Source organism: Miniopterus natalensis, chromosome 3 (genome assembly GCF_054644295.1).
Source record: "Miniopterus natalensis isolate mMinNat1 chromosome 3, mMinNat1.hap1, whole genome shotgun sequence".
Taxonomy (NCBI): domain Eukaryota; kingdom Metazoa; phylum Chordata; class Mammalia; order Chiroptera; family Miniopteridae; genus Miniopterus; species Miniopterus natalensis.
This window is the reverse complement of record NC_142083.1, coordinates 742,946-768,378: the sequence shown is the minus strand read 5'-3', so window position 1 is coordinate 768,378 and position 25,433 is coordinate 742,946. Positions and strand designations below refer to the sequence as shown.

The 25,433-nt window shown below is 50.3% G+C and overlaps 1 protein-coding gene and 1 long non-coding RNA gene across 6 annotated transcripts in view; one reads left to right on the top strand and one right to left on the bottom strand.

Moving 5' to 3' along the window:
- Window positions 1-25,433, bottom strand: part of LOC148093426 (uncharacterized) — a 67,657-nt gene that overhangs the window by 16,774 nt on the left and 25,450 nt on the right. For 3 of the 5 annotated variants that reach the window (XR_015714237.1, XR_015714234.1, XR_015714235.1), the window contains 2 exons: window positions 2,966-3,058; window positions 2,160-2,683 (listed from right to left, as the gene is read on the bottom strand). This is a non-coding gene — a long non-coding RNA (uncharacterized LOC148093426). Of the gene's footprint in view, window positions 1-2,159; window positions 2,684-2,965; window positions 3,059-19,021; window positions 19,434-25,433 lie in introns of those variants that run through there. The other 2 variants (XR_015714236.1, XR_015714238.1) reach the window with 2 other exon arrangements.
- Window positions 1-25,433, top strand: part of MAP3K1 (mitogen-activated protein kinase kinase kinase 1) — a 54,701-nt gene that overhangs the window by 8,714 nt on the left and 20,554 nt on the right. Inside the window, exons 2-6 of the mRNA XM_087815242.1 lie at window positions 19,965-20,115; window positions 21,802-21,996; window positions 23,406-23,606; window positions 23,940-24,056; window positions 24,407-24,555. Of these exons, the coding sequence (XP_087671368.1) occupies window positions 19,965-20,115; window positions 21,802-21,996; window positions 23,406-23,606; window positions 23,940-24,056; window positions 24,407-24,555 (813 nt within the window). The remainder of the gene's footprint in view (window positions 1-19,964; window positions 20,116-21,801; window positions 21,997-23,405; window positions 23,607-23,939; window positions 24,057-24,406; window positions 24,556-25,433) is intronic.

Genomic DNA, 25,433 nt, shown 5'->3' with positions numbered 1-25,433 from the left:
TCTCAGTGATTCAGCATCACTGAGCAGCTTGTTGCTGACAATTTCAGACACATTATGCCTTTCCTTTCCCACGCAGGAGAGGCTTGTTCATTCCTTCTTACTGATTTTCATGTCCTTGGTAGGTTAGAATCCAAGCTCTGACGCTTATTGCAGTCGGTTTTCTCCACCTTTGTGTTGTGACGTAGGGATTTGAGTGATGGTATTTTCTTTCACTTTCTCAGTGTTAGGTCTCAGACGAGGGCCTCTTAGAAGGTGAAGGGCACGGAGACAGAGCTCCAGTCTGCCTCATGTTCTCGGGAGTGACTGGGAAGGTCAGGCGTCCTTAGCTGTGAGGTGAAGGTGCCCTCGGGTGTGAGGACTGAGTATCAGTGTGTTTCTTAAATCAGCGCTTGATGAATGGGCAACGCTGTGCGGAGTAGCTCTTGCTGCAAAGTTATAAAAAACTCATCGGGTTTTCCTGATAGTATTTTTGTAGGTTTTTAAAAAATACTTTAACCTTTGGTCCATCTGGTGTTTCAGGGTGACACTGGGCTCTAACTTATTTCATCCAAATGACTGGCTATGTGTCCCAGCGCTGTTTAACTGTTTATTGATTAGAAGTAGCCCCTTTATCACATATAAAATTTTCAAATATTTGGAAGTTTCCGAATACATTTCTTTCAGATTTTATTTTTTCCCCCACCACGGGCCTAAATCCCTAAGTAACCACACTGGAAAGGTTAAAGCCACTGCCTGGAGAAAGGCTGCACAAGGGAACATTGGCTGTCCCTCTGCTGACTGGTCTTATTGCCGCCCGGAGTGTCTGGGCCTCAGTGACAGCCCTGCGTGCAGCTACCTCGGGACAGTCTCCAGGAGGTCGGCCACCAGGCACTGCGGCCACCACAGCCTCCTGGATCCGGTGGCCAGGTGCACAGCCGTCCTCCTGCCACGGCCTCCCAGCATCCCCTCAGCTTTCTCCCCTTCTCTCTGGCCTGGGGCCCCCACAGTTGCCAGCCGGGGTCAGGCCACCGTCGCAGTGTCCAGTTTCTGCAGAGCCTCCTGTGACCGGCTCCTGCTCTGTCTTCTTTCTCTGCTGCTGTTGGAGGGAGGGCTGGGCAGTGAGGCCTGAGAGACGCTCTGTTCCTGAGTCCTTTCCCATCCTCGTGAAGCCCACACTCCCCGTAGGTCAGACGCCCTGTGATGGCCCTGCCCCTCCAGAGCACCCGCCCTAGACGCCCACTCTCCCCCAGGCACACCCCCCCCCCTTGCTCGGTTCGAGTTTCTCTTCCGCCTGCTCACCCTGCCTTTCCTCAGAGCGCTGAGTGCGGTTTCTCTCTAGAAGGCTCATTTTGCCTCCACTGTGAGGCTGTGAGATGTTTTCAGGTGGTCTGACCCCCTCTGCAGTGAGGAGTCACCCCTCTTCTGTTTGCAGAAGTCAGGCCCGAGTGCTCTCCGCTCTGGTTCCTTTCGCCACCTGCAGCCTTTCTAGCTCTGCCCGTCTTTGCCCACGGCGTTGTGTCTGACTGACTGACAGGGTTTACAGAGTCCCTGTGAAGTAGACATCATTGTGAGCTGACCAGGTTTCCCTGTTCATCGGTGTTAAAATTTCAGAGGTGCGGTCTCAGGACAATGTTTTGGTGCCAAACAATGTCTGGCTGTCATCAAGGACAATCCAGGGCCATCAGCCCAGAGGACAGAGTGCTGAGTGCTTCAGGCACCGAGCTTGACCATGGCCTGGGCATGTCGGTTCCCATGGGCAGAGTCCCAGGAGTTGGCTGATCGGTTGTAGGAAAACAAGCGCTTCAGGAGGTCGTCTCTGAGCTCTGCATCTGGTCTCTGGCAGAGTCCATGCCAGGGTGTGTGCTGATCGGCAGAGCCGCCCTCACTGCGGGCGGGCAGAGTCCGGCCTCCAAGGACACGCCGAGGGAGGGCTGGCCGCCCAGAGGAAGCCCGTGAAGATAGCCAGGCGGCAGTTCACCTGGAGATAGGGCGGGGCTGGGGCTGAGGGGTGGAGGGAGCGTTTCCCGGGAAGCTCAGTCCGCCAGGGCCCGACAGTGCGGAGGAGTGAGCAGGTGAAAGGACCTGTGGGCTGGTTTCGTGGCCTCGGGTGAGGGGCGTGGAGAGAGCGCCGGGAGGCCGGAGGCTGGCCCTGTGACCGGGAGAAGGGCAGGTGAGGTGGGGGAGGTTTTGGAAGCTCCCTCAGGTGGAGAGCAGGGTGCAGACTGGCCGGGAACCCAGCTGGGGACCTGATCCCAGTTCCGGTCAGAGAGCACGCAGGACTTTCCGCCGCCTCAGCGCTCCCACTGGCCGTTCCCCAGATCTCTGTGCTGAGCTCGGAATAAAAGCCTTTGTTGCCTGTCAGGTAACCACAGTGCGCTAGGAAGTGGGTCAGGAGGCCCGGAGAAGGGGTTGCCTCAGAGCTGCTGCAGGAAGGTCTGGGCCTTGGGGCTGGGAGCCACAGCCGGTACACTCCAGCCGCCCCAGCGTGTGAGGCTCACAGCCTCGCAACCACACTTGGTCGGGACGAGGTCCAGCCTCTCGTTCCAGCCCTTGGTCCTGCACGTGGCTCTGAACTGCACATGGCTCCTTCAAGATAGCGCAGGTTGCGATGATGAGCCTGGGCGCCAGGAGTCAGACCTGCCAGCACTTCCTGCTGTTGGACTCCAGGGAAGGCACTTGCTTCTCCGAACCTCAACTTTCCCATCTAGGAAATGGGGCGAGTGGTGGTGATTAGATGAGATGATGAGGCCCTCAGTAACATTAGCTCTCACTGATATCACTGCAGGCAGCCGTGGAGTCGCACCCCTCACACCGCTGACCACCCCTCACACCTGTGATTGAGCAGGTGCTGATGAGGTCAGGAGGCTCGGCTACCTTACTGTTACCATTAGGTCCCAAAGGCGGTTTGGGCAGGTGATGTGTCACCTTGAGAGCAGTTCATTTCCCTGTTATTTTGAAATTGCTACTAGAACAATGGAAACTGTACCTTTCAGAGTTATGTGATGTGGGGTAGAGCACAGACTAGGGTCTTGTCGCTTCGTGAGGCTCTGACGCCATCTCCTGGGTCTTGTTTTCTCACCTGGGAAAAGAAGAGGTTGGCATTTCTTGGTTCCCTTCAAGCTCAAGCAACTTTCCAAAAATTTAATTTGAAAAGTATTTTTTGTGGCTAAATTTAGTTGTAGTTATTGAAACAATTTGTTTTTTAAACTTCTAAACTCCTGGAATTTTAAACCTGGGTACCAACTATACAGAAATGCAAATGAAAAGCCATGAAGGCTCAGAAAAGAGAAATAATATCTGTTAACTGACATTAAAAGAGAAACTTTTATTTTTTAAAAAAGATATAACTGCTGGGAGAAAAGTATTTTGCAAAGTGGAGAAAATAAATTAGGGCAAAGTAGTTGGCATGTTTGAGTTCAGTAGATATACTTAGAGAACAGTTTTGAAAATAATTTTAATCTAATTTACCATTAAAAAGTGCCTTTCCTCCCTCAACTTTGTGTAAGGAAGGGCCATTCCCCAGGGATAACCTCTAATGAGCAAATCAGTCTTTGACATCCTATGGTTTATAAAGGCCTTTTCATAAATACACATGAATATAGACTTGTTTACTTTGTTATACATTGTTATATCTTCTACATACAATGTATACATAGGATACTTTGTTTCGTGACACTCGGTTATATTGTTTCCTAATTGTGAAACCTCAGATTTCATTCTATTTGGGGGTTCTTTTCACATAATTTGGACAGGGTTGGTGATTACTGGACAGCATGAAGCTATGAATTTCACTATCAGCCTTTTTTTTTTCTTTTTACTCTTAATAATTTGGGGCTCAAGTTCTAGAAACTTTTGACTTTCAAATAGATTTGGAATAGGACTTTTTAACTGTCTTAATCATGGGATTACACCAACCGGAAGCACATTCACACGAAACTCTCTAGCACATCACTGTTCTTTGTACTCAGGACTGAAGCTGCTTGTCATTCCTTGCTGAGTACACAGCACCCAGCAGGATCTGCAGCCTTCTCAGGTTCTGGTGGAGGAGACTCGCCCCTCCCCCTCCCCACCACCAGGCGCTCAACCCGATTGCGGGGATCTGATTGCTGGGGTCAGTTACTCAGATACCTGGGAGCACTGACAACGTGCTCATGGTTTCCAGGCGAGGCTGATAAGAAACAGAGCAACGTCCTTTTGAGTCTTGGTTGCCCAAGCACGTTTTTCCAGCCTGCTGTGACTGTGAAAACTGGCTGTCGATTTCGTCACCAATAAATGAGGCAGCTAGCCTGTCATTTGCACCATGCAAACTGGAATTATCCGGCGGTTTTCTGAGTGGACACTGGACGCTCCCTGCGCTGCAGGAGGGCCTGCCAGGAGCATGCTGAATAAATATGCAGACATGAGAGCAGAGCCGCCCATTGGGGGCACAGGTCCAGAAAGGCGGTTTGGCTTCAAAGAAGAAAGGCTGATGCTCAGGAACTTTGTGCTTTCTCCCTCTCACTTCCTGGGCCAAGTCTTGGTGATAAGATACAAAACCATTAGTGTCTGAAGTCAGCTTATCTCTAAATGAGCAACTTGCCAAAGAAATGTGCTCAGAATCACAGTGTGTCATGTGGAGCTTTCTTCTCAACCCCCAGATGCTAAATGCCTCAGATTTTAATTACTAAAAACAAATTAGTAGAACTTTCTTATCTAAGGAGAGCAAATGGTTGGCCGTACAGGGAGCAAGTGAAATTGTTTTTCTTACCACTCCCAAGGCATGTGCACACACTCCCCCCCCACACACACTCCCACTCACACCCACTCCCCCCACACTCCCACACACTTCCACTCATACACACTCCCCCCCACTCTCACACTCCCACACTCCCACTCACACCCACTCCCCCCACACGCCCACTTACTCCCCCACACTCCCCCACACACTCACACCCCCCCCACACACATATTCCCACCCACTCACACACATTTACACACACACACACACACACACACACACACACACACACACACACACACACACCTCCAGCTCACGGGCTGTCTTCTCACTCCCAGTGGGCGTGCTGGCTGGGTGTTGCTGGTGGGGGGCATTCATTGAGCCCTGAGGAATGAGGTTCCCATAGTGCCAGTGCCCCCCCCCACTTCCCTATTTCTCAGCTCTTTCTTAGAAACAAATCTCATCTATAAATCATTTATTGAGCATCAGCAGGGTTTGCATTTGCAGTCAAGTCTGCTTTAACGTTGGATTCCCTAACCCTCACTTTATTCCTGGGCTGACTTTCTGCCCCCAGTGTATCATTTTGTGTGAAGTGGACCGTGTGGGCCACGTTTTATGTTGGCCAAAGACAGAGTTTCTAACTCTTTGGGCCTCCCGGGCGGCTGAGCCTGTGCCCAGCAGACCTCTCCAGCTGGGAGCAGCAGGGACAGTGAACCCTGAGCGGCTGCGGGGTCCACTCCTTACACTCGGCTCCTGCAAACCTTGTGCCCTAGTGAGGGAAGAGCTGCTTTGTCCTGTTTTACAGACGCGGAGAGGCCGGAGCCTGACAGCTCCTGGCAGAGAAGCTTGATGTGGACCCGACAGCTCGACTCAGACTGCTCTTAACCTTCCTGATTGTCTTTTATGCACATTTGTGTGATTTTTAAGTTGTGAGATGGGTTTGAGTGACATCACAGCAGGGATGTCGTGATTGTTGTTCATCCCTTGTCTTGGCTTTTAGTGGGAACTTCTTAGTGGTGACTTTTTAAATCATGTTTATAGGTTTTTCAGAATATACTAGAAGCATGTGAAACACTAACTTTCTCATTGTTACGGGAAGTTGCTATAAAATAAAGCCGGTTGTGAACACAGATAACCTGGACATCACTGTGTTCATGGGGCCAGAGGGGACAGGCTCCAGGCTGCGGACCCAGGTGACTTCCCTGACGCGCAGCCCAGCAGGGGGGAGATGCACAGAAAGCGCGTGTGGACGTGTGGGACCCGCCGCCCGGTACAGACTACCGGCCCCGCCCGGTGACGCGGGCAGTGTTCCCATTTCACAGCTGTGGGAGCAGCTCCTGAAGAGGGGGCCCCCCAGCCAGGTGAAGTGTGCGGAGGCTGAGTGGAACCCGGCCCCCCGGTGCCTCCCCATCACACCCGTGTCCCAGCTCTCACCTGTGTCCCAATGCGACCTCCCAGGAACTACAGGCATTTGGAAATTTATTTCTTTACACCCAAACTGGCTGTGATGCTCCCTTTCATGTCCCGGCTTTAAGTTAAAGCTCGGTTCAGGCTTGAGCATTCTTTTAGCTGGTGTTTTCATTGCTGGTTGCGCCTGTTTACTGAGTGAAGATACTAAAATCCGAGGCTGGCGCTCAGCGTGGTTGGGCCTTGTGACTTACAGCTCATTCACTCTCTTACTGGTCTTCTCACCAGTAATACAGGGAAACGGGCGCCCGCCCGCCACGTCTGTGCCGCAGGCATCTTCTCTGGTAACTGGAAGGGCCTGGTGGCTGTGAGCGCTCAGGAACCTGCCTGGCCTGTGCCTCCCAGCAGGCACGGAGATTATCTTCGAGTTTCATGTAGAAAGGTCACTCAGGTAAAACTGAAGTCTCTCTGGCAGATAAGTCTCTCTGCCCTTCGCGGTGTCTCCGATGCTCCACTATTTTCTTAAATTACATTAGCAACGTGTCTGCTGTCCCATCAGCTCACACGGCATGTGCTGCTCCTGGAAACGTGCGCGTGGCTCCGTGTGGTTCCTGACGCTGTGGGGGTGCCCCACCCCGGAGCCAGAGGCCACAACAGTCCAGCTCCGTGTTTTCTAGCCAGTCGTGGTCACCAGCAGCTGGTTTCAGGGAAACTCTGGCAGAAAACTGAGGGTGGTTGTAAGTTCTGGGATTGACAGGGTCACGTGGGCTGTGCCGTGAGGACAGTGTCACGCACGCTGCCCGCGGACGGTCCTGCCAGGTCGCAGATGGTGCAGGTGATGAGGGAAAGAAGCGCTGTGGTGCTTTGAGGATGTTTTTGATAAAGAGTGAGTTAGTGCCGCCCCCCCAAAAAATCCAGAGCAATTCAGTGTCAGACTCCAGAAAATGATGTTATTACGTGTATTTTATTTACATACAGTGTTTAGAAAATCACTGGAGCATATGACCTGCTCAGCTTTATCTTTTGTCTCAGGATGGGAGGGCGGCTGTGGGTTGTAGGTTCCTCTTGGTGACGCCTCCTCAGAGTCCCCCTCAGCTGCTGGGGCTGAGGAGTGAGTGAACGGGGCCTGCTGCAGTTTAATTCCTCGAACCTCTCCGCGCCCCTGGGCAGGCTGAGGGTGGTTCCAGGCTCCTCCCTCTGAGGGCTGCCGGGGTTTCCTGAAAGAGCACAGGGAAGCCTAAGCCACTCTGGACAGGGGGCCCCTGAGAGGCCGGGAGGCTGTCCAAGGAGAAGACCGTCAGCAGCAGTGTCCTTGGGCTGGAATGCCAGGCACAGACGGTCTCCACAACAGCAGTTTTCGTGGGTGCTGGGTTTTGTGGGTGCTGGTGTCGGAGCCTAGTGCTCCTTACCTGGTAACAGGTGCCCCTTGAGGCTGGAGAGGGGAAGCCAAGGGAAGCGTTTGGGGTTGGTTAGGTTGGTTTTGTTTTAAGGCAAGAAGATGGGCAGGTGCCCACAGGCTGCAGGATGGAGACGGGAGTTTGCTCTCCTGAAGCCCTGCCCTCCTCTGGAGGGGGCTTGCGGGAGGGAGCCCGGGAAGCCTGGCTGTGGTTGCGTTTCCATGGTTACTAAATACTAGATAGCTGTTTTCTCTGTGTGCTGATGACTGTAGCTCATGCTGTAACAAAACATTCATTCATTCAACAAATTGATGAAGAGTTGGCTGTGTGCCAGGCACCGAGTACCAGCGATGACAGGCGGAAATCCTGCTCTGATGGAGATCTCGCTGTAACAGAGGCTGCCGGTGGCCCGCGAGCTCAGAGCCCAGTGTGTGGGGCCTGCTGGCTGGACGCTCATGTCTAAGGACCTGTCTTAGGATGACAGGAACACTCCTCCTAGAGCCAACCTTCCCAGCCCCTCGTGCTCAGAGGTGGCTCTCCGTCTGCGCTTTCCAAGGGCTCCTGCTTTTCTCCACCATCGTCCTAATTGTCAGTTGTAGAAATGCTGTCCTGGCTCCATTCTCACTTGGTCAGCAGGTGTACCCGACTGCTGGCCAGTCAGGCTTTGATGCTGAGGGCACAGGTGTGGTGACCCACCTGGGCAGGTGATCGATCCATGAGTACTTTCATGGTAATAATAAAATATCAAAGTTTTAAAATGATTTTAGAAAAGTACTTTAGGCCCTGTTTAGAAGTATCCCTGTAAACGTTACTAATTATCTTGCACAACCATGTGCTTACTTGATGGAAGGTGGTAGAGGTGACGGCTGATACTTTGCAGTTACAATGTATCTTGTCTCTGCCTCAGGAACAGGGTCACTTGGTACCTGTGTGTGGCTAGTTGTGCCATTGACACATTAGGTCCCTACACAGTTCTTGGAGGTTTGTCACATCTGTGTATGTGAGCATGAGGTTGTGATGGGAAGTGTTGAGAGCAGCTGCCTTAGTGTATTGGTGAGCACGCAGGCCACCCGCTCAGCACACTTCTGTTGAAGAGAAAGGACCCTTCGAACAGTCAACAAAGTTGATTCATGTCTCTGGCCTCATGGTTTACCTTAATTCATGTGAATTTATATTTTAGTCATATTTTGTTTTCATCGTGGGTCTGTCATTGCACCCCACTCCCAAAGCTTGAATAAAATCAACATCCTAGAACAGGTGCTCTGTTTCAGCTTGTGCTCTGGTTTCAAATGCATCCTGCCAGCCGTGAGTCCAGGCCTGCGGGGCCTGGGTGTGGGTTCCAGCCCCTCCCACCCAGACACACCCACTCACTGGCTGCCCCGGACACACCTATTCACTGGCCACCCCGGACACACCCACTCACTGGCTGCCCCGGACACACCCATTCACTGGCCGCCCCGGACACACCTACTCACTGGCCGCCCCGGACACACCCATTCACTGGCCGCCCCGGACACACCTACTCACTGGCCGCCCCAGCCCCACCCGTTCTCGGTCACAACAGGAAGTCGTCTTGTGGCTTCTGCCTCTCCCCTCTCAGGCACAAAATCTTTTAGGGTTTTCTTCAGCACTTTCCCACTAACCACAGGAAAATCAACAAGCATTCACAGAACTAGAGACACGGACAAGTTCCGAAGTTACGGGAAAGTTTGTTTTTTACTGAAATATAGGCATCTGGGCTCCTGGTTCTTAGTGACAATCTCTCACTGGACCATGTTTTCCTGGAGACAGGGTCTCTACGCGGTGCCCCAGCTCCTCTCTCTCTGCAGTTTCCCCAGAACTGGGGGGGGGGGCTGGGTTGCACAGGGCCTCCAGGAAGCTCATCTACATCTCTGAGACCCTCCTGGTGTGGAGCTTCCTCGCAGCCCACAGTGTGTAAGTGCAGGCACCTCAGAGCAGGACCATTAGAGGGGGAGACGAGAGGCAGGCCCAGGGCAAAGACCCCCCATGTCCTGAGACCTCCCTCTGCCACGCTCTCCGCCAGGGCAGGGACAGGCAGTCAGGGCCCATTGCTGCCCTCGGGGATCTCCCGCCAGGTGTGGGGACAGGTCATGAGGCCTTGATAACAGAGTGCTCCCTGCCGGTGGGGATGGGGGAAGATCCCCCCCACTGAGTTAGAGGGGCCATGGCTGTTGGCAGGGACTGGAGGCAGCAGCTGCGACAGCTTCTCCCAGGAGGGGCTGACCCTGGACCGAGTGAGGACATAGGGACTAAGGGACCAGACCACGGGAGAGGCCTCGGGAAAACTGTAGACGTGCTTTGTTTTTTATGTTTTGCTGCTTCTGTATACTAGGTAAGTTCACATCTTATGTTTTAAATCCTCACCCAAGGATATGTTTTTATTGATTGGGGGGGAGAGAGAAACATCGATCGGTTGCCTTCCGAATGCACCCCGACCAGGGACTGAACCTGCAGCCTAGGTGTCGCCCTGACCGGGAATCAGACCTGGACCCCTTCTGGGGCACAGATGATGCTCCCGCCCACTGAGCCACGGCCAGGGCTAGACTCGTGTTTTACTGATCGTCAGCTTTGTCTCCACTTTTCAGCTTAGGAGCGTGGCGGGTAGTACAGCCAGAAGGTAACGAGCTGAGTCAGGGTTTTCCAGGTGCAGAGAATAGTCAGGTGCCTGCTCACGACAGCGGCCGTCGTGTCTTAAAACCGAAATAACACAGTGGCATTGTTGACATGTTAAGGTGCAGCCACTTGCCCTGTTCCCAGTCATATTCCTCTTTTAAACTGAGCTCATTAGAATTAGGACGTGGTTGTGAAGGGTGTCTTTTTTTTTTTAAGTATATCTTTGTTGATCTCAGAGAGAGGAAGGGAGAGAGAAACATCGATGATGAGAGTCATTGATCGGCTGCCCCCTGCACGCCCCCTGCTGGGGATCGAGCCCACAACCCTGCATGTGCCCTGACTAGGAATCGAACCGCGATCTCCTGGATCCTAGGTCAGGGCTCAACCACTGAGCCACGCCGGCCAGGCTAATTTTTTTTTTTTAATATGAAGGGTGTCTTTTGAGGCATATACCAGGCTAAGTCATACGTCAAAACCTGCTGTTTTAAAATAAAGGCAATTATTTGGTTTTACTCCAGTGAAAGAGGTTACTATCAGTGAGCACTGCAGAATCCTGCTGAGAGGAGGGAGGGTTACTCAGGGAGGCCGGACGGGGTCCCTCGGGAGGTGAGTGGGCGAGGCCATCCTCAGCTACCTCCTGAAGGGGAGGCGCCGCCTCCCTCAGGAGGGCTTTTCCCTCGTTCCCGGCCCATTCCTAGGATGTGGTTTCACTCTGAGTCCTGAGGTTCTCCGGGGTTGCTGTAGTTAATGCCACACAGAGACAGAGAAGTTGGGTTCACTCCTGAGCCCCTTCCTGAGGGTCACCAGGCAGCTGGCATGCTCAGAGAGTGTGAGCCTCCAGACCATGTGCAAACATCGAAACGTAAGCAGGACCCAGCACCTTGCAAGCCTCAGGCCTTCCCGTTCTGACCTGCCCAGGGGTACGCTGAGCTCAGTGAGTAGAAGGTGGGCCGTGGCTGGGAAGAAATTATTCCCAGGAAGAACTGCAGGGGATTGAGAACACATGACATTGGTCAAGATCTGCTGGGACATCTCGGTCCCCAGGGGATGAAACAGAGATTGTTCGTCACAACTGGGCCACAGGTCATTTGGGGAGATTTCTGCGTCACAAATCCACATACCTGCTTCACGTAATATGCGTGGCACTTTTTGGTGGTTTTTAATGAGGAGATAGCATCTCCTAGTGAAAAGCTGAGGACATGACCACTGGCAAACTCACCAGGTTTTATTGGAGAATTTTATGTGGCCATGATTTGTAGTTTGTTGGCACATGTGTGGTGGTTTGCCTTAATTCAGGGCTAAGCATCCACTGTTTCCAGCTTTTTCCACTGTTTATTAGACTATGCAAGTAGAGAGTGGGTTTTAAGAGGAGATCTACTGTGTAGTAGTAGGTTGATCTACATTTGCAAGGTGGACAGAGTCACTACGGCTCACTAAGGGATATTTTGTATCAAAGCACTGAAGTTAATAACAACAATATATATATTTATATAAACTTGGTCAACCCTGACAACCACTCTGTATGGTAGGTGTTATTACCCCGGATTTGCAGGAGGAGACTGAGGCAGAGGCTGACTCAGGCCGAAGCCACGTGGTGGTGTCAGGCTTGGATTTGGGTGTGGGCAGGCTGGGTCCACAGCTCGTGTCCTGTCGCCGTCCTTGCTTCTTGTGGTCCGGTTGACTTCTTGCTTCATCTGCCCTGTGCTGGGACGTGTCCTTCACGTTGTTTTGTTTCTTGAATGAGAAGCCCCTTGGTTTTGTTGTGCATACGACCCACCCAGACTTCACCGGCTTGGGTGGCTGTGGCCCCAGCCGTGCCCCTGACAGCCCCCGGTACTTTCTGAGTCCCCACATGGCCTCGCATGTGCTGGAGACTATAGTTCCCCAAAGGCCCTGTAGCCATCCCTGGACAGCACTGTCCCCTTTGGCCATGTGATCTTGCTGCCCTGCTGTGACCTGCTTCCTGGCAGGGTTTTTTGTGTGTGTTTTTTGGCTGATGTCTTCACCGTCTTCACCCCAGACCTAAGTCCTTGGCAGAGCGAGTGGACTTGGCCAGGGACAGGTCTTAGTGGCAAACCAGGGCCTCTGCTTATGGTTGGGTTGGGCCAGGCCAAGGTGGAGTTTCTGATGCTCACTTTTCTTAGGATGGGCTTGTACCAGGTAATTTTTATTCATCTCTCCAGCTGGTTGTCAGTCTTTCCCCCGTAGTCTGAGTTCTCAGAGCCTTAGTTGCACTAAAGATGCGTTAAGTTTTGGGATCGCTGAGAAGTCTTATATTGGGACGTTATGACAGCCGGTGTTGGTGTCTTCTCTAGGTTTTTTTTCTTGCACATATTGACTAATTTGAGTCAGAGGTGGTCCAGTGCGGGTTTCTAACCATCTCGGCCCAGGATGCCGACCCGAGGTGTCCTGCTGACAAGGACTTGTGTGCCGAGTTGGTGTGAGGATGCTGTGGGCCGATTTTTCCCTCATAGAGAATATTGATGCACTAAGTTTTTAAGCCACTTTATTTCATCTACTGAGTCTTAAACAGCAGAACCATAAGCCGTTTCATATTTTATAGAACATTATTTCCACCAGAGCTGTTTCTTTTGTCTAGAAAATGTCCTTTCCGCTGTCATCAGCTCCATGCCTGCCAGTCCTGCTCTTTCCTTTAGTTACCCAGGCGCCACCTCCTCCGTGGGTCTTACCAGCGCCCCCCCCCCCCCCCCCCCATAAAACAGATGAAGGCTCACTCCATCCCTGAAGCTACTTGTGACATATTGAAGTCCTTCTGTTACAGTGAGAGGCAGGGGATGGAGAGCCTGCATGCAGCACTGACTCAGGAGCTTTCTGGTGAAGGAGCCTCCATCTCTCTGACCGGGGACTGTGTCTCAGCGCCGGTGAGTGGAGGGAAGACACGTTGCTCTGCTCATGGTGGGGCAGAAGGAGTTCTGATCCACCCCTTGGACATGGTGGAAGCCCCTACATTTGTGCACCAGTCGCTTCTTAGACATCCCCACCCCTGGGTTAGTCAAGTAGCACCGAGAGGGATTCTTGGGAGGAAACACACATTTAGACAAATACTATAAAAAAGCACCCTTTTTCCTTCTCATGTCTGATTTGTGCTCAGCGGTGAAGGAAGAGACTGCTCGCGTCCTGTTGTTTCCAAAGGTTCTTGTCCAGTTTCAAAGACCCAGCAACGGAAGGGGTGAACAATGGAGTTTTAGCGCCGAATGTCGAAAGAATACCAGCCCACAGGGTTGACGCGTGTGAAGCCTCCGTGGGTGTTGGTCGGAAAGGGCCGGATGGGTCCCAAGCTCCCTGGGCAAACACTGGCTCTCAGAAGCGGCTCATTAAACCTGCTGGGTCCTCCACGTTCGTGGGTGAGAACCCAGGACTGAGTCTGTCTCCCTGCGAGGCACGTGGGGAGTGGCCGTGTTTCGGACGCATTACAGAGGCGGTTGCTCTCGTGAGGAAGACGTGTCTCTAAGACACGAGTTCAGGTGGTCGGCATCCCAGGGGCGGCCGGGGACGTTTCAGCCCGTCGGCTTTCTCAGTGTCTTTCTGTCGCTAAGATTGTCATATGTTCTGTGACATGATGCCTCATACAGAATCCCAGCACTCATTTCTGTCCAGGTCTGACCACTTTTACAGTTTCTACTGGTCTACACAGATATTCCCACCAAGTCACAGCTCTAACTCGTGACCAGTCAGTGAGTTTCACTGAACCTGAGCCGAGTGACAGCATGTGGGTTTCGCTGCGTCTGATTTGTGCTCCTTTACATCTGTCCTGAGGGTCATGTGCCTTCTCTGGTTTGTTTTCTTCTGTTTAAAAAAGGGTATTTTCTCATTGCAAATTGTTCATCTTCTAGGATTTTCATTTCCTTAGTCACCTAACTTGATTCTCATGATTTTCTTTAAAGTTTGCATCAATGTGAATGGTCGTCTCTGCATCGCTCCCTTCCCTCCCGTTTCCCCGCACATTTGAGTTGTCTCCTGAGTCACCTCCTCCCGGCAGGTGTTACCACCTTCCTGACCAGTCGCTCACACACCTGTCCACACATCTGACTGCTGTCTTATGCGTCTCAAGGCTTGATCAAGTGCCTGTGATCAGTTTCATTCTTAGGTAAATTGGTTGGTTTTTGTGTTCATCCATCAGCACAACCAGAAGGGTTTGTATAGAGCACCCCAGTTCTACTGTTGAGGGGTTTCATCAGCCAAGCGTGCCTGAGCTGGCTGTTTACTTTTCCTGCAAGGCAGGTCTATCCAGTTCATTACTCCTCTGAATATTTGTGATCAAGAAATATTTTAATCATAAATTTTTTAATCGTAAAAGTCTTGAGGAGAATTAAACAAAAATAAGATTCATAAGAGAAAACAGCCTAGAATCTTCTTCCTTTCTTCAGTTCATGTCTGTCCCAGTCTCCATATTATGTCCTGGTTGGTAGTTACCAATAATTTATGTACATTTTTAAAATATATCAATGGTGTCTGAATTTTTTTTTTAAGATATGTTTTTATTGATTTTAGAGGGAGGGAGAGGGAGAGAGATAGAAACATCAATGATGAGAGTCATTGATCGGCTGCCCCCTGCACGCCCCCGGCTGGGGACCAAGCCCACAGCCCTGGCTTGTGCCCTGACCAGGACTCAAACCAGTGACCTCCTGGTTTGTAGGTCAACGCTCAACCTCTGAGCCACACTGGTAGGGCTGGTGTCTGAATGTGTAGCTCGCTGAGTTATAATCAGCAGTAGAACATCAGTCTCTGTGGACTATCGGTTGCTTTAAATACACTCACACCATCCCGCCCACATGTGAGAACGTGTAGTGTGGACGGTACAGTAAATACCGTTTTGTTTTGAGTCACTGTCTCCTCTGGAGGGAGACTTCGAGGCATGTAGTTCACTCACTCACTAGGTCAGCAGTAACTAACTAGCAAGAGTCCTCTCCTTGTGGAGTCGCCGCCCGTGAGCGTTGGAAAGGGCCGTGACCCTCCGCCAGCTGTGAACTTCCTGCTGCAACGGCGCAGTGATTGCCGAGCCACCCTTTACAGGTTGCTGATTTAGAAGCAGGAAAAACGCTTCAGTATTCTTCCTGTTTTCATTGAAATTCTTTATATGTCCCAAAGGGACGGACCAGCCACGGGTTAAATGGCCGCATGTCGTCGCGTGTGCCGGTATTTCCCAGGCCTCCTTGATTACAGTGACAGCCGCCGCTCCGCCCCGAGTCAGTGATGGTTTCTCAAGCCCTCGGCACCTCTTGGTGTGTTCGCGCTGCCGGTGTGAGCGCGGGGAAGGCCTGCCCGCAGGGGCCTTGGACTCGTCTGGGCGGCCCAGCGGCTAAGGAGTGAGCCTTCGCTGTGCGACTGTCCATCAGTACAGTCTCGGCGTGATGCTGGCTCATTGCGTGTGAACCCGTGTTTCTATACCATTCTTTTACATTTCAAATCCTGCAGTTTTTGCTAGAGAAGGACTTTAATCTTCAAACTCAAGTGGGATGATACTTTAATAGAAACTAATCCATGCTGTCAGATTGATTTTTAGTATGTACATGACAATTTAGAATAATTTACAAATGAGTCACTAAGATGGTATTAAACTGCTTCTAGTCGTTGATGGTAAGTTATATTATTGTCTCTGGTTTTTTACCTCCGCAGTATTTAACTTTTTATGTGGTTCACCAGGACGTGGGCTTTCTAAGGGTGGAATTCTGTCCCCTCAAAGGACTAACTAGGGAACTAGGGAGGTTTACACACAATACTCAAAATCACCCCCCATAAAGATTTCTGATATTCAACACACTGGTATAAAACTGACTGTACCCTGGGCGTCCCGTATTAAGAGGTGAACAGAGCTCAGCTGTGCAGAAGGCCAGACGTTTGCTACTGTGTTTGGGGTGGAGTTAGTTCCTAGTTTCTCTAAGTAAATAGGAGCCAGGCTGCCTGCAGCTCTCAGGGTCCGATGTTACTGAGCACGGCCTGGAATAAAATCCTCAGTTTCTGTGTAAGTTCAGTGTGTTGTAAATGTAGCCCTCCGTGGAGAGGGAAGGGTTGCCTTACTGACGATTTTATCTGGTCCTTCCCACTCACAGCAGCTGCCAAGGGCAGTGTTATCTCCGGAGGAATCTGACTGGGAAGATATCAGTACTGACTGAGATGCGTGTTTTGGCCTCAGATGTAGGTCACCGAATTTTAAGCACCTAGCAATACTGATTTTCCTTCTGCCCTGTAGGACACAGGAGACTGTGGAGCCCTTCATGTCTGAGTTTAAATCCTGTTTTTTCACACCTGACTTGACCCCTTGGGCATGTAATAACCTCTCTGTCATTTCATTACCTAGTGGGATAGTAAAACCCCATCAGGAGACATGGCTGGGCGACCCTCATGGGACTGTTGGTTGGGGCCTTGTCCCATAAGGGACTATCAGCCTCTGTGGTTGCCTTCAGAGCTTCTTGGTTTAGCAGGTAAACTGTCCATTTGGAAAGAGGCAAGAACTGGAAACCTAACCCCGGGAAAGGAAGGTCCTTTGGAGTTTTGGGTCAGTCACAGGTTTATTCTGCTGAATGTTTACAAACCCAAAACCACCAGAAACACCATGTTTTCTAAGCAAACAGGAAAGGAAAAGAAAGCATAATCCGTAACAGTGCTTAAACTTCTCATATTTATCTGGCTAAGTTTTTGTTTATTTTTTAAGCCTTCAAAGTATTTCAAAAAATATATGTTTATTTTGCTAAAAGGCGGCTATACAAGCTATTATTTTGATTAAAATTGCAGGAATGGCTCTGGATAATAGGGCAGAAGTAACTCCCAAACACTCATGTCTAACCAGGATGGCAAGAGGCCCTCGGATCTGCTGCTGATTTTGCAGCTCTGTTTGGATTAGTTGGTGTGTTTTCAAAGGAGTTTCCTGCTGTAGGTATTATAGTAAGTGGGTAAGATGACCAGTCGCCGCTGTGTCCATGCCTGCACACACACATAACTGGTAAAATAAAACCCTGTGTACATCTGATCTATGAAGACTGTTAAGATAATAACAAAATAGAAGTGTAAGAAAAAGTTTCCGTTCCCAGTTTGGTTTCTGACTCAGAGACAAATGAAACTGGAAAGGGGGATTTTTTCCTGGCAGATGAAAAAGAATTTACTGTCTATTTCATTGAATCTAACCTCCCATTGGTTGAAGCTGCACCATTATTTTATATACTACAAACAAAGGAGGTAAACCCAGCCCTTTAAATTACAACAAAATTTATTGTTAGAGGCATTTCAATTTCAGAGATAGTGAAATGTGAAAAACACACACTTTAGAATTAACTATATGTAATTATTACTTACAAAGATATTAGAAGGAACACTTGGGTTTATATCTGTATATAACTGAGGACTAGTGAAAGCTGTTCTGAACAACGTGTAAGCTGCACATTTAGTCTTAATTAAATTTGGGTCTATAAAAAGATTAAATAATATTAGTCATTAAATTTTAATCCTAGGAAGGTCCATAGAGCTGCCAGAGATGTTAATGAGTAGTCACTTATTTAATACACATTTTAATGCCTGTTATAAGCCAGACACTTAGATGTTGGGTCTGTAGTGGTACCTGAATCACTGGCACCTGCTCCTGGCCTACCTGTTGGGGGAAGGGCTTGAAGGTGGCAGTGAGCGCTGTCAAGGAACCGCGGAGACAGGAGCTAGGGGCTCTTGATTCAGGCTGCCTCGGTTGAAGAGAAGCTAGTGTTGGACATCAGACAGGTGAGAATCCGCCAGGTGAGAAGCGGCCAGTGAGAGGCGGCCTGTGCACAGCCCCAAGCAGGAGGGGGAGTCTAGGCAGTGAGCTAGACCAGACGGCGCAGGGCGTCACGGGCCGTGTTAAACATCTTGGATTTTAGTCTGAGTCCAGGGGAACTACCCAGGGTTTTGCTGGGGGAGGTGAGCCTTGGGGCTCCCCAAGGCCTGATGGGAAAAGAGTGAGACTCGGGGTAAAGAAACCCTCGGGAGTCTGCTAGTCGGACCAGCCAGGTCGGCAACTTGACTGGGGGGTCGAGAATGGATATCTTCTTGAAGATAATTTGCCATTAGTATCAGAAGTCTTAGTTACTGTACTAAAAAGTGTACATTTTGACCCAGCAGTTCCATTTCAGGGCATTTATTCTAAAGAAGTAATCTCAGGTGTGAGCAGAAGTGGAGCTGCGAGTGTGCTTGTCCCTACTAATCATCAGAAGTCCGTTCAAAAGGTGGTATTGTTTTCAACAAGTGTTGGGGACAAAGCCAGTCCTGCTGACTGTGAGGCCCGTCCTCTGTCCCCTGGGAAGGTAGTTTAGACCAGGGGCATCCTCTGAGTGTTGGGTGGGTGCCAGGAGGACAGGTTCGGAAAATGCAGAGCAGACCTGAAAGGATTCACCCTGTGAGGCAGGTCTGGGCGAGAGGCTCCCAGGAGGGAGAGCCAGTCAGGGAGTCAGGGAGGCCAGGCTCCAGGCTCCCTGGGGACACACTCCTGGCCTTCTGAGGACCTGCCCACCTGCACCATTCCTGGAGGAAAGTGCTTTCCAGACGAGTCGCGTGACTTCTGGGTGCACCCTCAGCCCCTAAGTTCGGAGGCCTGTAAGTCTGAGTTTCCTTGGGTGTCAACCAGCAGGATGAGTTTGGGGGCAGACTTCGCCCTCTCTGCCCCCTCCCTTTCTCGCCTTCCTACCCACTCCCAGCACCCCATTTTGTGATGTAATCGGCAGGAAAAGCCGCCCAGCACTCCTAAGGGAATCAGTCTTTCTCCCCCCTTCCTTAGTCCCCTCTCCCCTCCTGTTGCCTCCTTCCCTGGGGGTTTATACCTGTGTGGTGGGAATACTCGGTGTGGGTTTCAGGTGTCCCTGCTCCGCGTTTCTGGAGCTGCCTATCGAGGGTCCCCCTCCCCCCCCCCAGTGAAAGCAGCTGCCCTTCCTTCCTTCCTTCCCAGGGCAGGTCTACTTTTAGTCGGTGCGTTTGCTGGCTCTCTGAAGATACCACTGCCTTATACTTAAAGTAGCTGGAAAATTCCTAGAGGAGTCCGAGTGTGACTTGGTGGGCTGGTTCTCGTCTCTGGTATTTCCCTGAGTATTTCCTTTTCCTATCGGGTAGAAGAATCGCTGTTCTGTAGCTTCCTAGAGCTTCCAAAATAGTTACTGAAGCTCGCTCAGTGTTTAAAACCGTTACTTCTCCAGAGCGCAGTTGCTGTGATTGTTTCCGTAAGACCCAGGTTGTAAAAGCCGTGTGCAGGTCCTGTGCGCGGTGCATGGCACACCCAAATGCGGTCAAGGTCACCATTCTGAGAGCACAGTGTAATCGTTCAGGATCTGAACAAAACATTATGGGGCCATAGAAGATGCTTAGGTGTCACCTAGCTTATTAAATGTTTCATTTATTTCAGAAAATAAACATTTCCACAGACCCTATCTGTATTCACCTGAATTACTGGAAATTCGGGGATAAAAAACCGTAAATACCTCCTGAGTATCCGTCTATATATGGAGCGTGTCCGTGCTGCCGTTAGAAACCGTGTGTGTGGACGCCACACTCAGTTTTCAGGACCCGTGTAAACTACCTGTGAGCATGTCTGTACTGGTGTTAGTAGCAGCTGCACCTTCTAAATGGAACCTCCTGTTTAGAGGCATTTAACTCATGTTACCAGGCAGCACTCAGCACTGGCCACGTTGTAAATCCCACAGGGAGCGGTATGTGGTCCACAGTGATATTCTCACACCTGCTGAAAACGCCCGGGGTTTTAGCCATTGCCTTTTTAGTTGCATGTCCATGGACAGTATAAACTAGACCCATATTGCCTTATGTGTTCTCATCTGTGAACCGTCTGTCGCCACCCATTGCAGCCGGGAGATGGACAGCAGGGACACCCTCCGGGGGCTACACAAGATGGAGGACCGGCCGGAGGAGCGGATGATCCGGGAGAAGCTGAAGGCCACCTGCATGCCAGCCTGGAGGCACGAGTGGCTGGAGCGGAGGAGCCGCAGGGGCCCCGTGGTGAGTGGGACCTGCCCGTGGTGAGGGGGCCTGGGAGGAAGGGGCATCTGTGGGTCCTCCTGGGAGCTTGGTGACTCGTCAGTTCAGATGCACAGGTGTGATTGGTGTGATCTTGTACCACTGGGGACAGAAGGCCAGGCCTGTGCTCACTGAGCAGCTTACCCTGCCTGGTGGGCTGGGAACTGAGGGGCTGGAATGCTTGAGGCAACACTGCCCCCTGCTGTCAGCATCTGAAATCCTTTAGTGAATTACACTGGGCTTTAAACTTTAAAAAGCAGTTTTTCAAATTTTATTTTGATGTTTTATCTCTAGGGTAGGATCCAAGGATCTTAATTCCATAAATCTTTCAGGAAATCAGAAAAAATTAAGTACACTCATGGGTTTGAGATAAATTTAAAAGATGCCCAGGGTTTGGGGACAACACCCAGATCCTCAGGTAGGAAGGGTGGGCGCGGTTTTTCCCTTTTAGTACAGGTGGGCCTTGGAGATGTGGCGGGTCGGCTCCACACCACCCTGATAAGGCAGCCATCATCTTTCTGCGGGCAAGGGTCTAACCTTCAGTTTGTAAAAAGCATAACATCCATGGAGCACAGTGAAGCCGCGCACAATAAAACACGCCATGCCTTTCATTCAAATCTACGAAATGTTCTTCCTCAGTCTCAGAGGAAGGAGTGGGTCTCAGTGGCTACAGTGACCAGGGTCAGATCGCACCACGGGTTTGTTTCTTTATAAACAGAGATGGCCATTTAAGATTTGTTGATGTGTGTGTGTGAGAGAGGACCAGAGGAAGTGGCTAGAATCATAAAAGTTACTGAGCAAATGATTCATTTGATATTTGAAACCCGACCTACAGCCCCACCAAATGATTAGCCCTGGATTCATCCCATGTGCCTGTTTACGTTTAAACAGGAGTAAAAGTGAGAATGTCGTTCCTCAGTCACAGTAGCCACATTTCAAATGCTTGATGGCCCATGTGGCCAGTGGCTCCTGGGACTGGACTGTGTGGTTAGAAAACATTCCTGTCATCTCAGAAAGTTCTACGTATCGAGCACTGACTGACCTCTCAGCCGTCTTAGCAGAGGTTCCGACACTCCTCCCTGGGGGCCATGGTCTGTCCTGCACATTCCACCCACTGCTCTCACCCACGGAGCCAATTCAGAATCCAGCTGCCTGTTCCTTATGTACCGGCCTTCACCTGCCACATTAGCACAATTCAGATTCCAGCTGCCTGTCCCTTATATACTGACTCTCACCTGCCACATTACTACGAGTCTTTCCCTTTCCAGAGAAGTTTCCACGTCTCCTGTTTCTTCCTCACACAAAGTACGTAGCTGGGAAACAGCCCTCATCACTTTAGCAGTCACGTCAGGGGGTGAAGACGGACACATCAAGGACTTGTCTTAGAAAAGAGGGAAGCCAACTATGGATCCTTTGTTACATATGAACTAGGAACATCGAGTTCCCTACAACCAAATTTTGTTTTTTCTCACTGTCCCTTCCCCAGCAAATCCCTGAGTTGTTTATCTGTATAGGACAGGCGAAGAGGGAGCTCATCTTACCCACACAGATTTCCCTTCATCCCCAAGAAGGTTGTAGTCTGCTTGCGGGGGTCTGGTTTTGTTTTTGTTTTATGTAAGTTACATCAGATCCCTCCTGATGTAATCAAAATATTGGAATTTCATTCAGGTGGTAAAGCCAATCCCTGTTAAAGGAGACGGATCTGAAATCAGTAACTTGGCAGCTGAGGCGCAAGGAGAGGCCCAGGCGAGCCCGGCGTCTCCAGCTCCCAAAGGCCGCAGTCCATCCCCTGGCTCCCCGTCTGGGCGCACGGTGAGGCCTGAGTCTCCGGGAGTGAGGAGGAAGAGAGCGTCCCCGGTGCCTGTAAGTTCATGTTGGAGCCGACCTGTGAAGTTTCTGTAATCCTCAGGCTCATTTATAGCACAGAGGAGATCGGCAGCCACCTGAGCGCAGCGATTCTCAGAGTGGGGTCTGCAGACCAGGGTTGGGGACAGGGCAGTTCCTGAGTCCCTTTCTGTGGGGTCTGTTGGTCATTTGCCTCTTTGGCTGCATTGATGTTCACAGCGGCGGGTGGAGCTGCTGGTGCAATGCCAGAATCAGAGCTGTGCCAACAGAGACCATTGCCCTCACTTTAGTACTTGACAGGCATTGTCCTTCTGGTGAAGTGAGTGAGACTCACTTCAAAGAACCAGTGGAAATGTTTTTTTCACCAGGTAAAATTTGAGACCAAGCAAACATGAGAATTTTGGAAACCTCATTCCACCCGTCGGCTTTACAGCTTCCCCAGTTAGACACTATCTGAGATGGTGATGGTGTCGAATGGGGTTCTGTTTTTACACTCTGCACGGTGAGATGCGTGAGCCCTGGGAGGACCTGCTGGTCAGGGAGCCAGTGTTTTCCAAATGCCCAGCTTGTAGTGACACAGAACCTCTCTTGGGTAAAGGGCCCGTTCAGGGTGTGAGCGACTCCACCTGGACGTGAACAGAACAGCAGGGAGTTTGTTGACGGGGTTTCAGGTTCCACATCACAGTCTCCTTTGAGAAACCACTTCTCTGGTGTAGCATCAAAGAGGAATGTTCATAGTTATTTGAAAGGCTATTAAAGTACCTTTTCCAGCTGCGTGTCCATGTGAGGCAAGATTTTCATGTATTTTACCAGAACTCTGTATCACCACTGAGACGGTACAGCAGCATCTCTGATCTTTAACTAGTCAGTCAGGCATCACAAAGAACTAGAATTTCCACGAGGCACTGATAGGAAGACCACGTCCTACGGGACGCAGTGGAGGGACATGTGTCACCCTCACTAGGAGAGTACCCGCCAGCCTCCAGGGAGACGACTCAGTCTGGGAAGTCACTGGCCACTAGTGGTTTGTACATTACCAGCTGCAGAAGAGCAGACCTGGAGTGGAGCCAGGAATTGGGTGTTCAAAGTCAGTAGAAATAATTCATTTTGAGGTGAATTTTTTATGCTTTTTACTTTGGTTTACATGGTTCTCTTCAAAGCACTCGGATATTTATAATTTGTAATATTACATGCAGGTGTCTCTCGGCCAGGGCATACCACTGGTTATGGGGGGGCTGAGATTTAGACGTTTACTCGTGATGCGTATTTGGGACAAGAGCATTTGAAAGTCTATCATCCCATTATGTTAAATACTAAGGCACCTTTTCAGACGGTGAAATGCCATGTGGCTGGCTGATGGGACCTTTTGGGGATAATTGTTTCTTTCGAGAAGCCAGCCATTTTCCTGATGAAACCGTGTTGCGCAGTTTCAGAGTGGAAGGACCACACCCCCTCGGAGAGCCCCGTCCCCCGACGGCTTCTCCCCGTACAGCCCCGAGGAGACTAGTCGCCGGGTGAACAAGGTGATGCGGGCCCGGCTGTACCTGCTGCAGCAGATCGGCCCCAACTCCTTCCTGATCGGAGGGGACAGCCCGGACAACAAGTACCGCGTGTTCATCGGGCCACAGGTCTGTCACCACGTCTTTCACTGTGCCTGCCATTAGCTCAGGTTCCTGCTCTGTAGCATTTTGAAATTCAGTCAACTAGACTGACTTTAAAGTATAGCTTAGGCTAATATTTTTAATGTATTTATAAAGGTTTTTACTATGAGTTAATATGCTTTAGAATACAAATTGGATCTATTTAATAAACTCACCAAAGTAAGAGATGTTTTGGAGACAGCTGTAGACTTTTCTTGTGTATTAACTAATAGAAACTTGAGTGGAATAAACTTGGAATATTTTTTTAAGTGACTGGGGAGTTCTCGCAGAGCCCCGTGACCCGTGTTGCTCTCCCTCTAGAACTGCAGCTGTGGGCGCGGGGCGTTTTGCATCCACCTGCTGTTCGTTATGCTGCGGGTGTTCCAGCTGGAGCCTTCAGACCCAATGCTGTGGAGAAAGACTTTGAAGAACTTCGAGGTAACTTTAAACGCTTTACAGTAAAATTGTCAACAAATTTTTATGGTATATTTCTAAACATTTCCTATGAGCTCTCAGTTTAAGTATACAGGGGTCATTTGGAAGGTTTGGGGGTGTAGACAGTTCTCTTGTGGCCACTGATGAATTCGTTTCTAGTCTGAAAAACAAGACAGCACTGACCGGCTGTAGTAATGTCGTCCTGAGTAAGCTATGAGTATGCTTAGCTCTGAATCTCTGAAGCCGCTTTGTGGAAATCTTTAAAACAAAGGACAGACAATTTCACCCTCTAGGACTGTGTGTGTGTATATCACACCACAAGTGTCATTGTTACTGTCTCTTTTCAATGTTAGGTTGAGAGTTTGTTCCAGAAATATCACAGTCGCCGTAGCTCTCGGATCAAGGCTCCATCTCGTAGCACCATCCAGAAATTCGTCTCCCGCATGTCCAACTCTCATACGTTGTCATCAACTAGTGCTTCCACGTCTAGCTCAGAAAACAGGTTGGTACTTTTCAAGGCATTAAAGCGTTAACCCAGTGGTACTTTTTAACTTAAGGGGTAATTTTTTATATCTACTTGTTAAGTTACTCTAAAATGATTTATCTATTGCATCTTGGCTTTTGAGTCAAAATCAAGGGTAAAAGTTATTAAAGGTCATACGAGTGTGTGTGTGCATGTGTATGTATAAAGACACACACACACACACACACACATACATCTATAGGGACATTCTGTCCTGAAAACTAGTGTTGAGAAACAGCTCCTTCCTATCAGAATGTCATAAATGTGCATTTCACAAGGGAAGTGTGGCAGGTATAAACTACAAGTGGCTGCTATTAGTCATTACTTGGGGTCAACCATCTACGGATGTGGCTCACCTGTTTGTACACAGCCTCTTAGGTAGGTTGACCACTGTTGCAGGTAATGAGGCTGAGGCTGTGTGAATGTCTAGCTCTGACATCACTACCTCTTCCATGGGAACCTCAGGACCCTCATTCTAGGCCTCACTTGAGAACATAAACTGCTCTTGCTCCTCTAGGCAAGTAGCAGTTACAGTTAAAGAGACAGCAGCTGTTGGTCAGTTGTACGTAAAGTCTGCAGCGCGCCTCAGTTTTTCCACTGTGTAGTTGCCAATAAGAGCGAATGCATGACCCGAGGTCACTCTGTGTGTTCTGTGCTAGTGAGTCGGCTCTGACTCCTGGGGACCCTGTGGGTGAGGGGCAGCCACCTGTCCTGTCCTCAGAGCCCCACTTGGCTCCTGCAAACAGCCCAGACCACCTGTCCAGTTCCCACTTTCCCTTCTCGTGTGCCACGTGCCGGTCCATGTGCCATGTGTGCCCATTTGCCACCAGACGTGCCTCGGACCAGTCCCACCATTG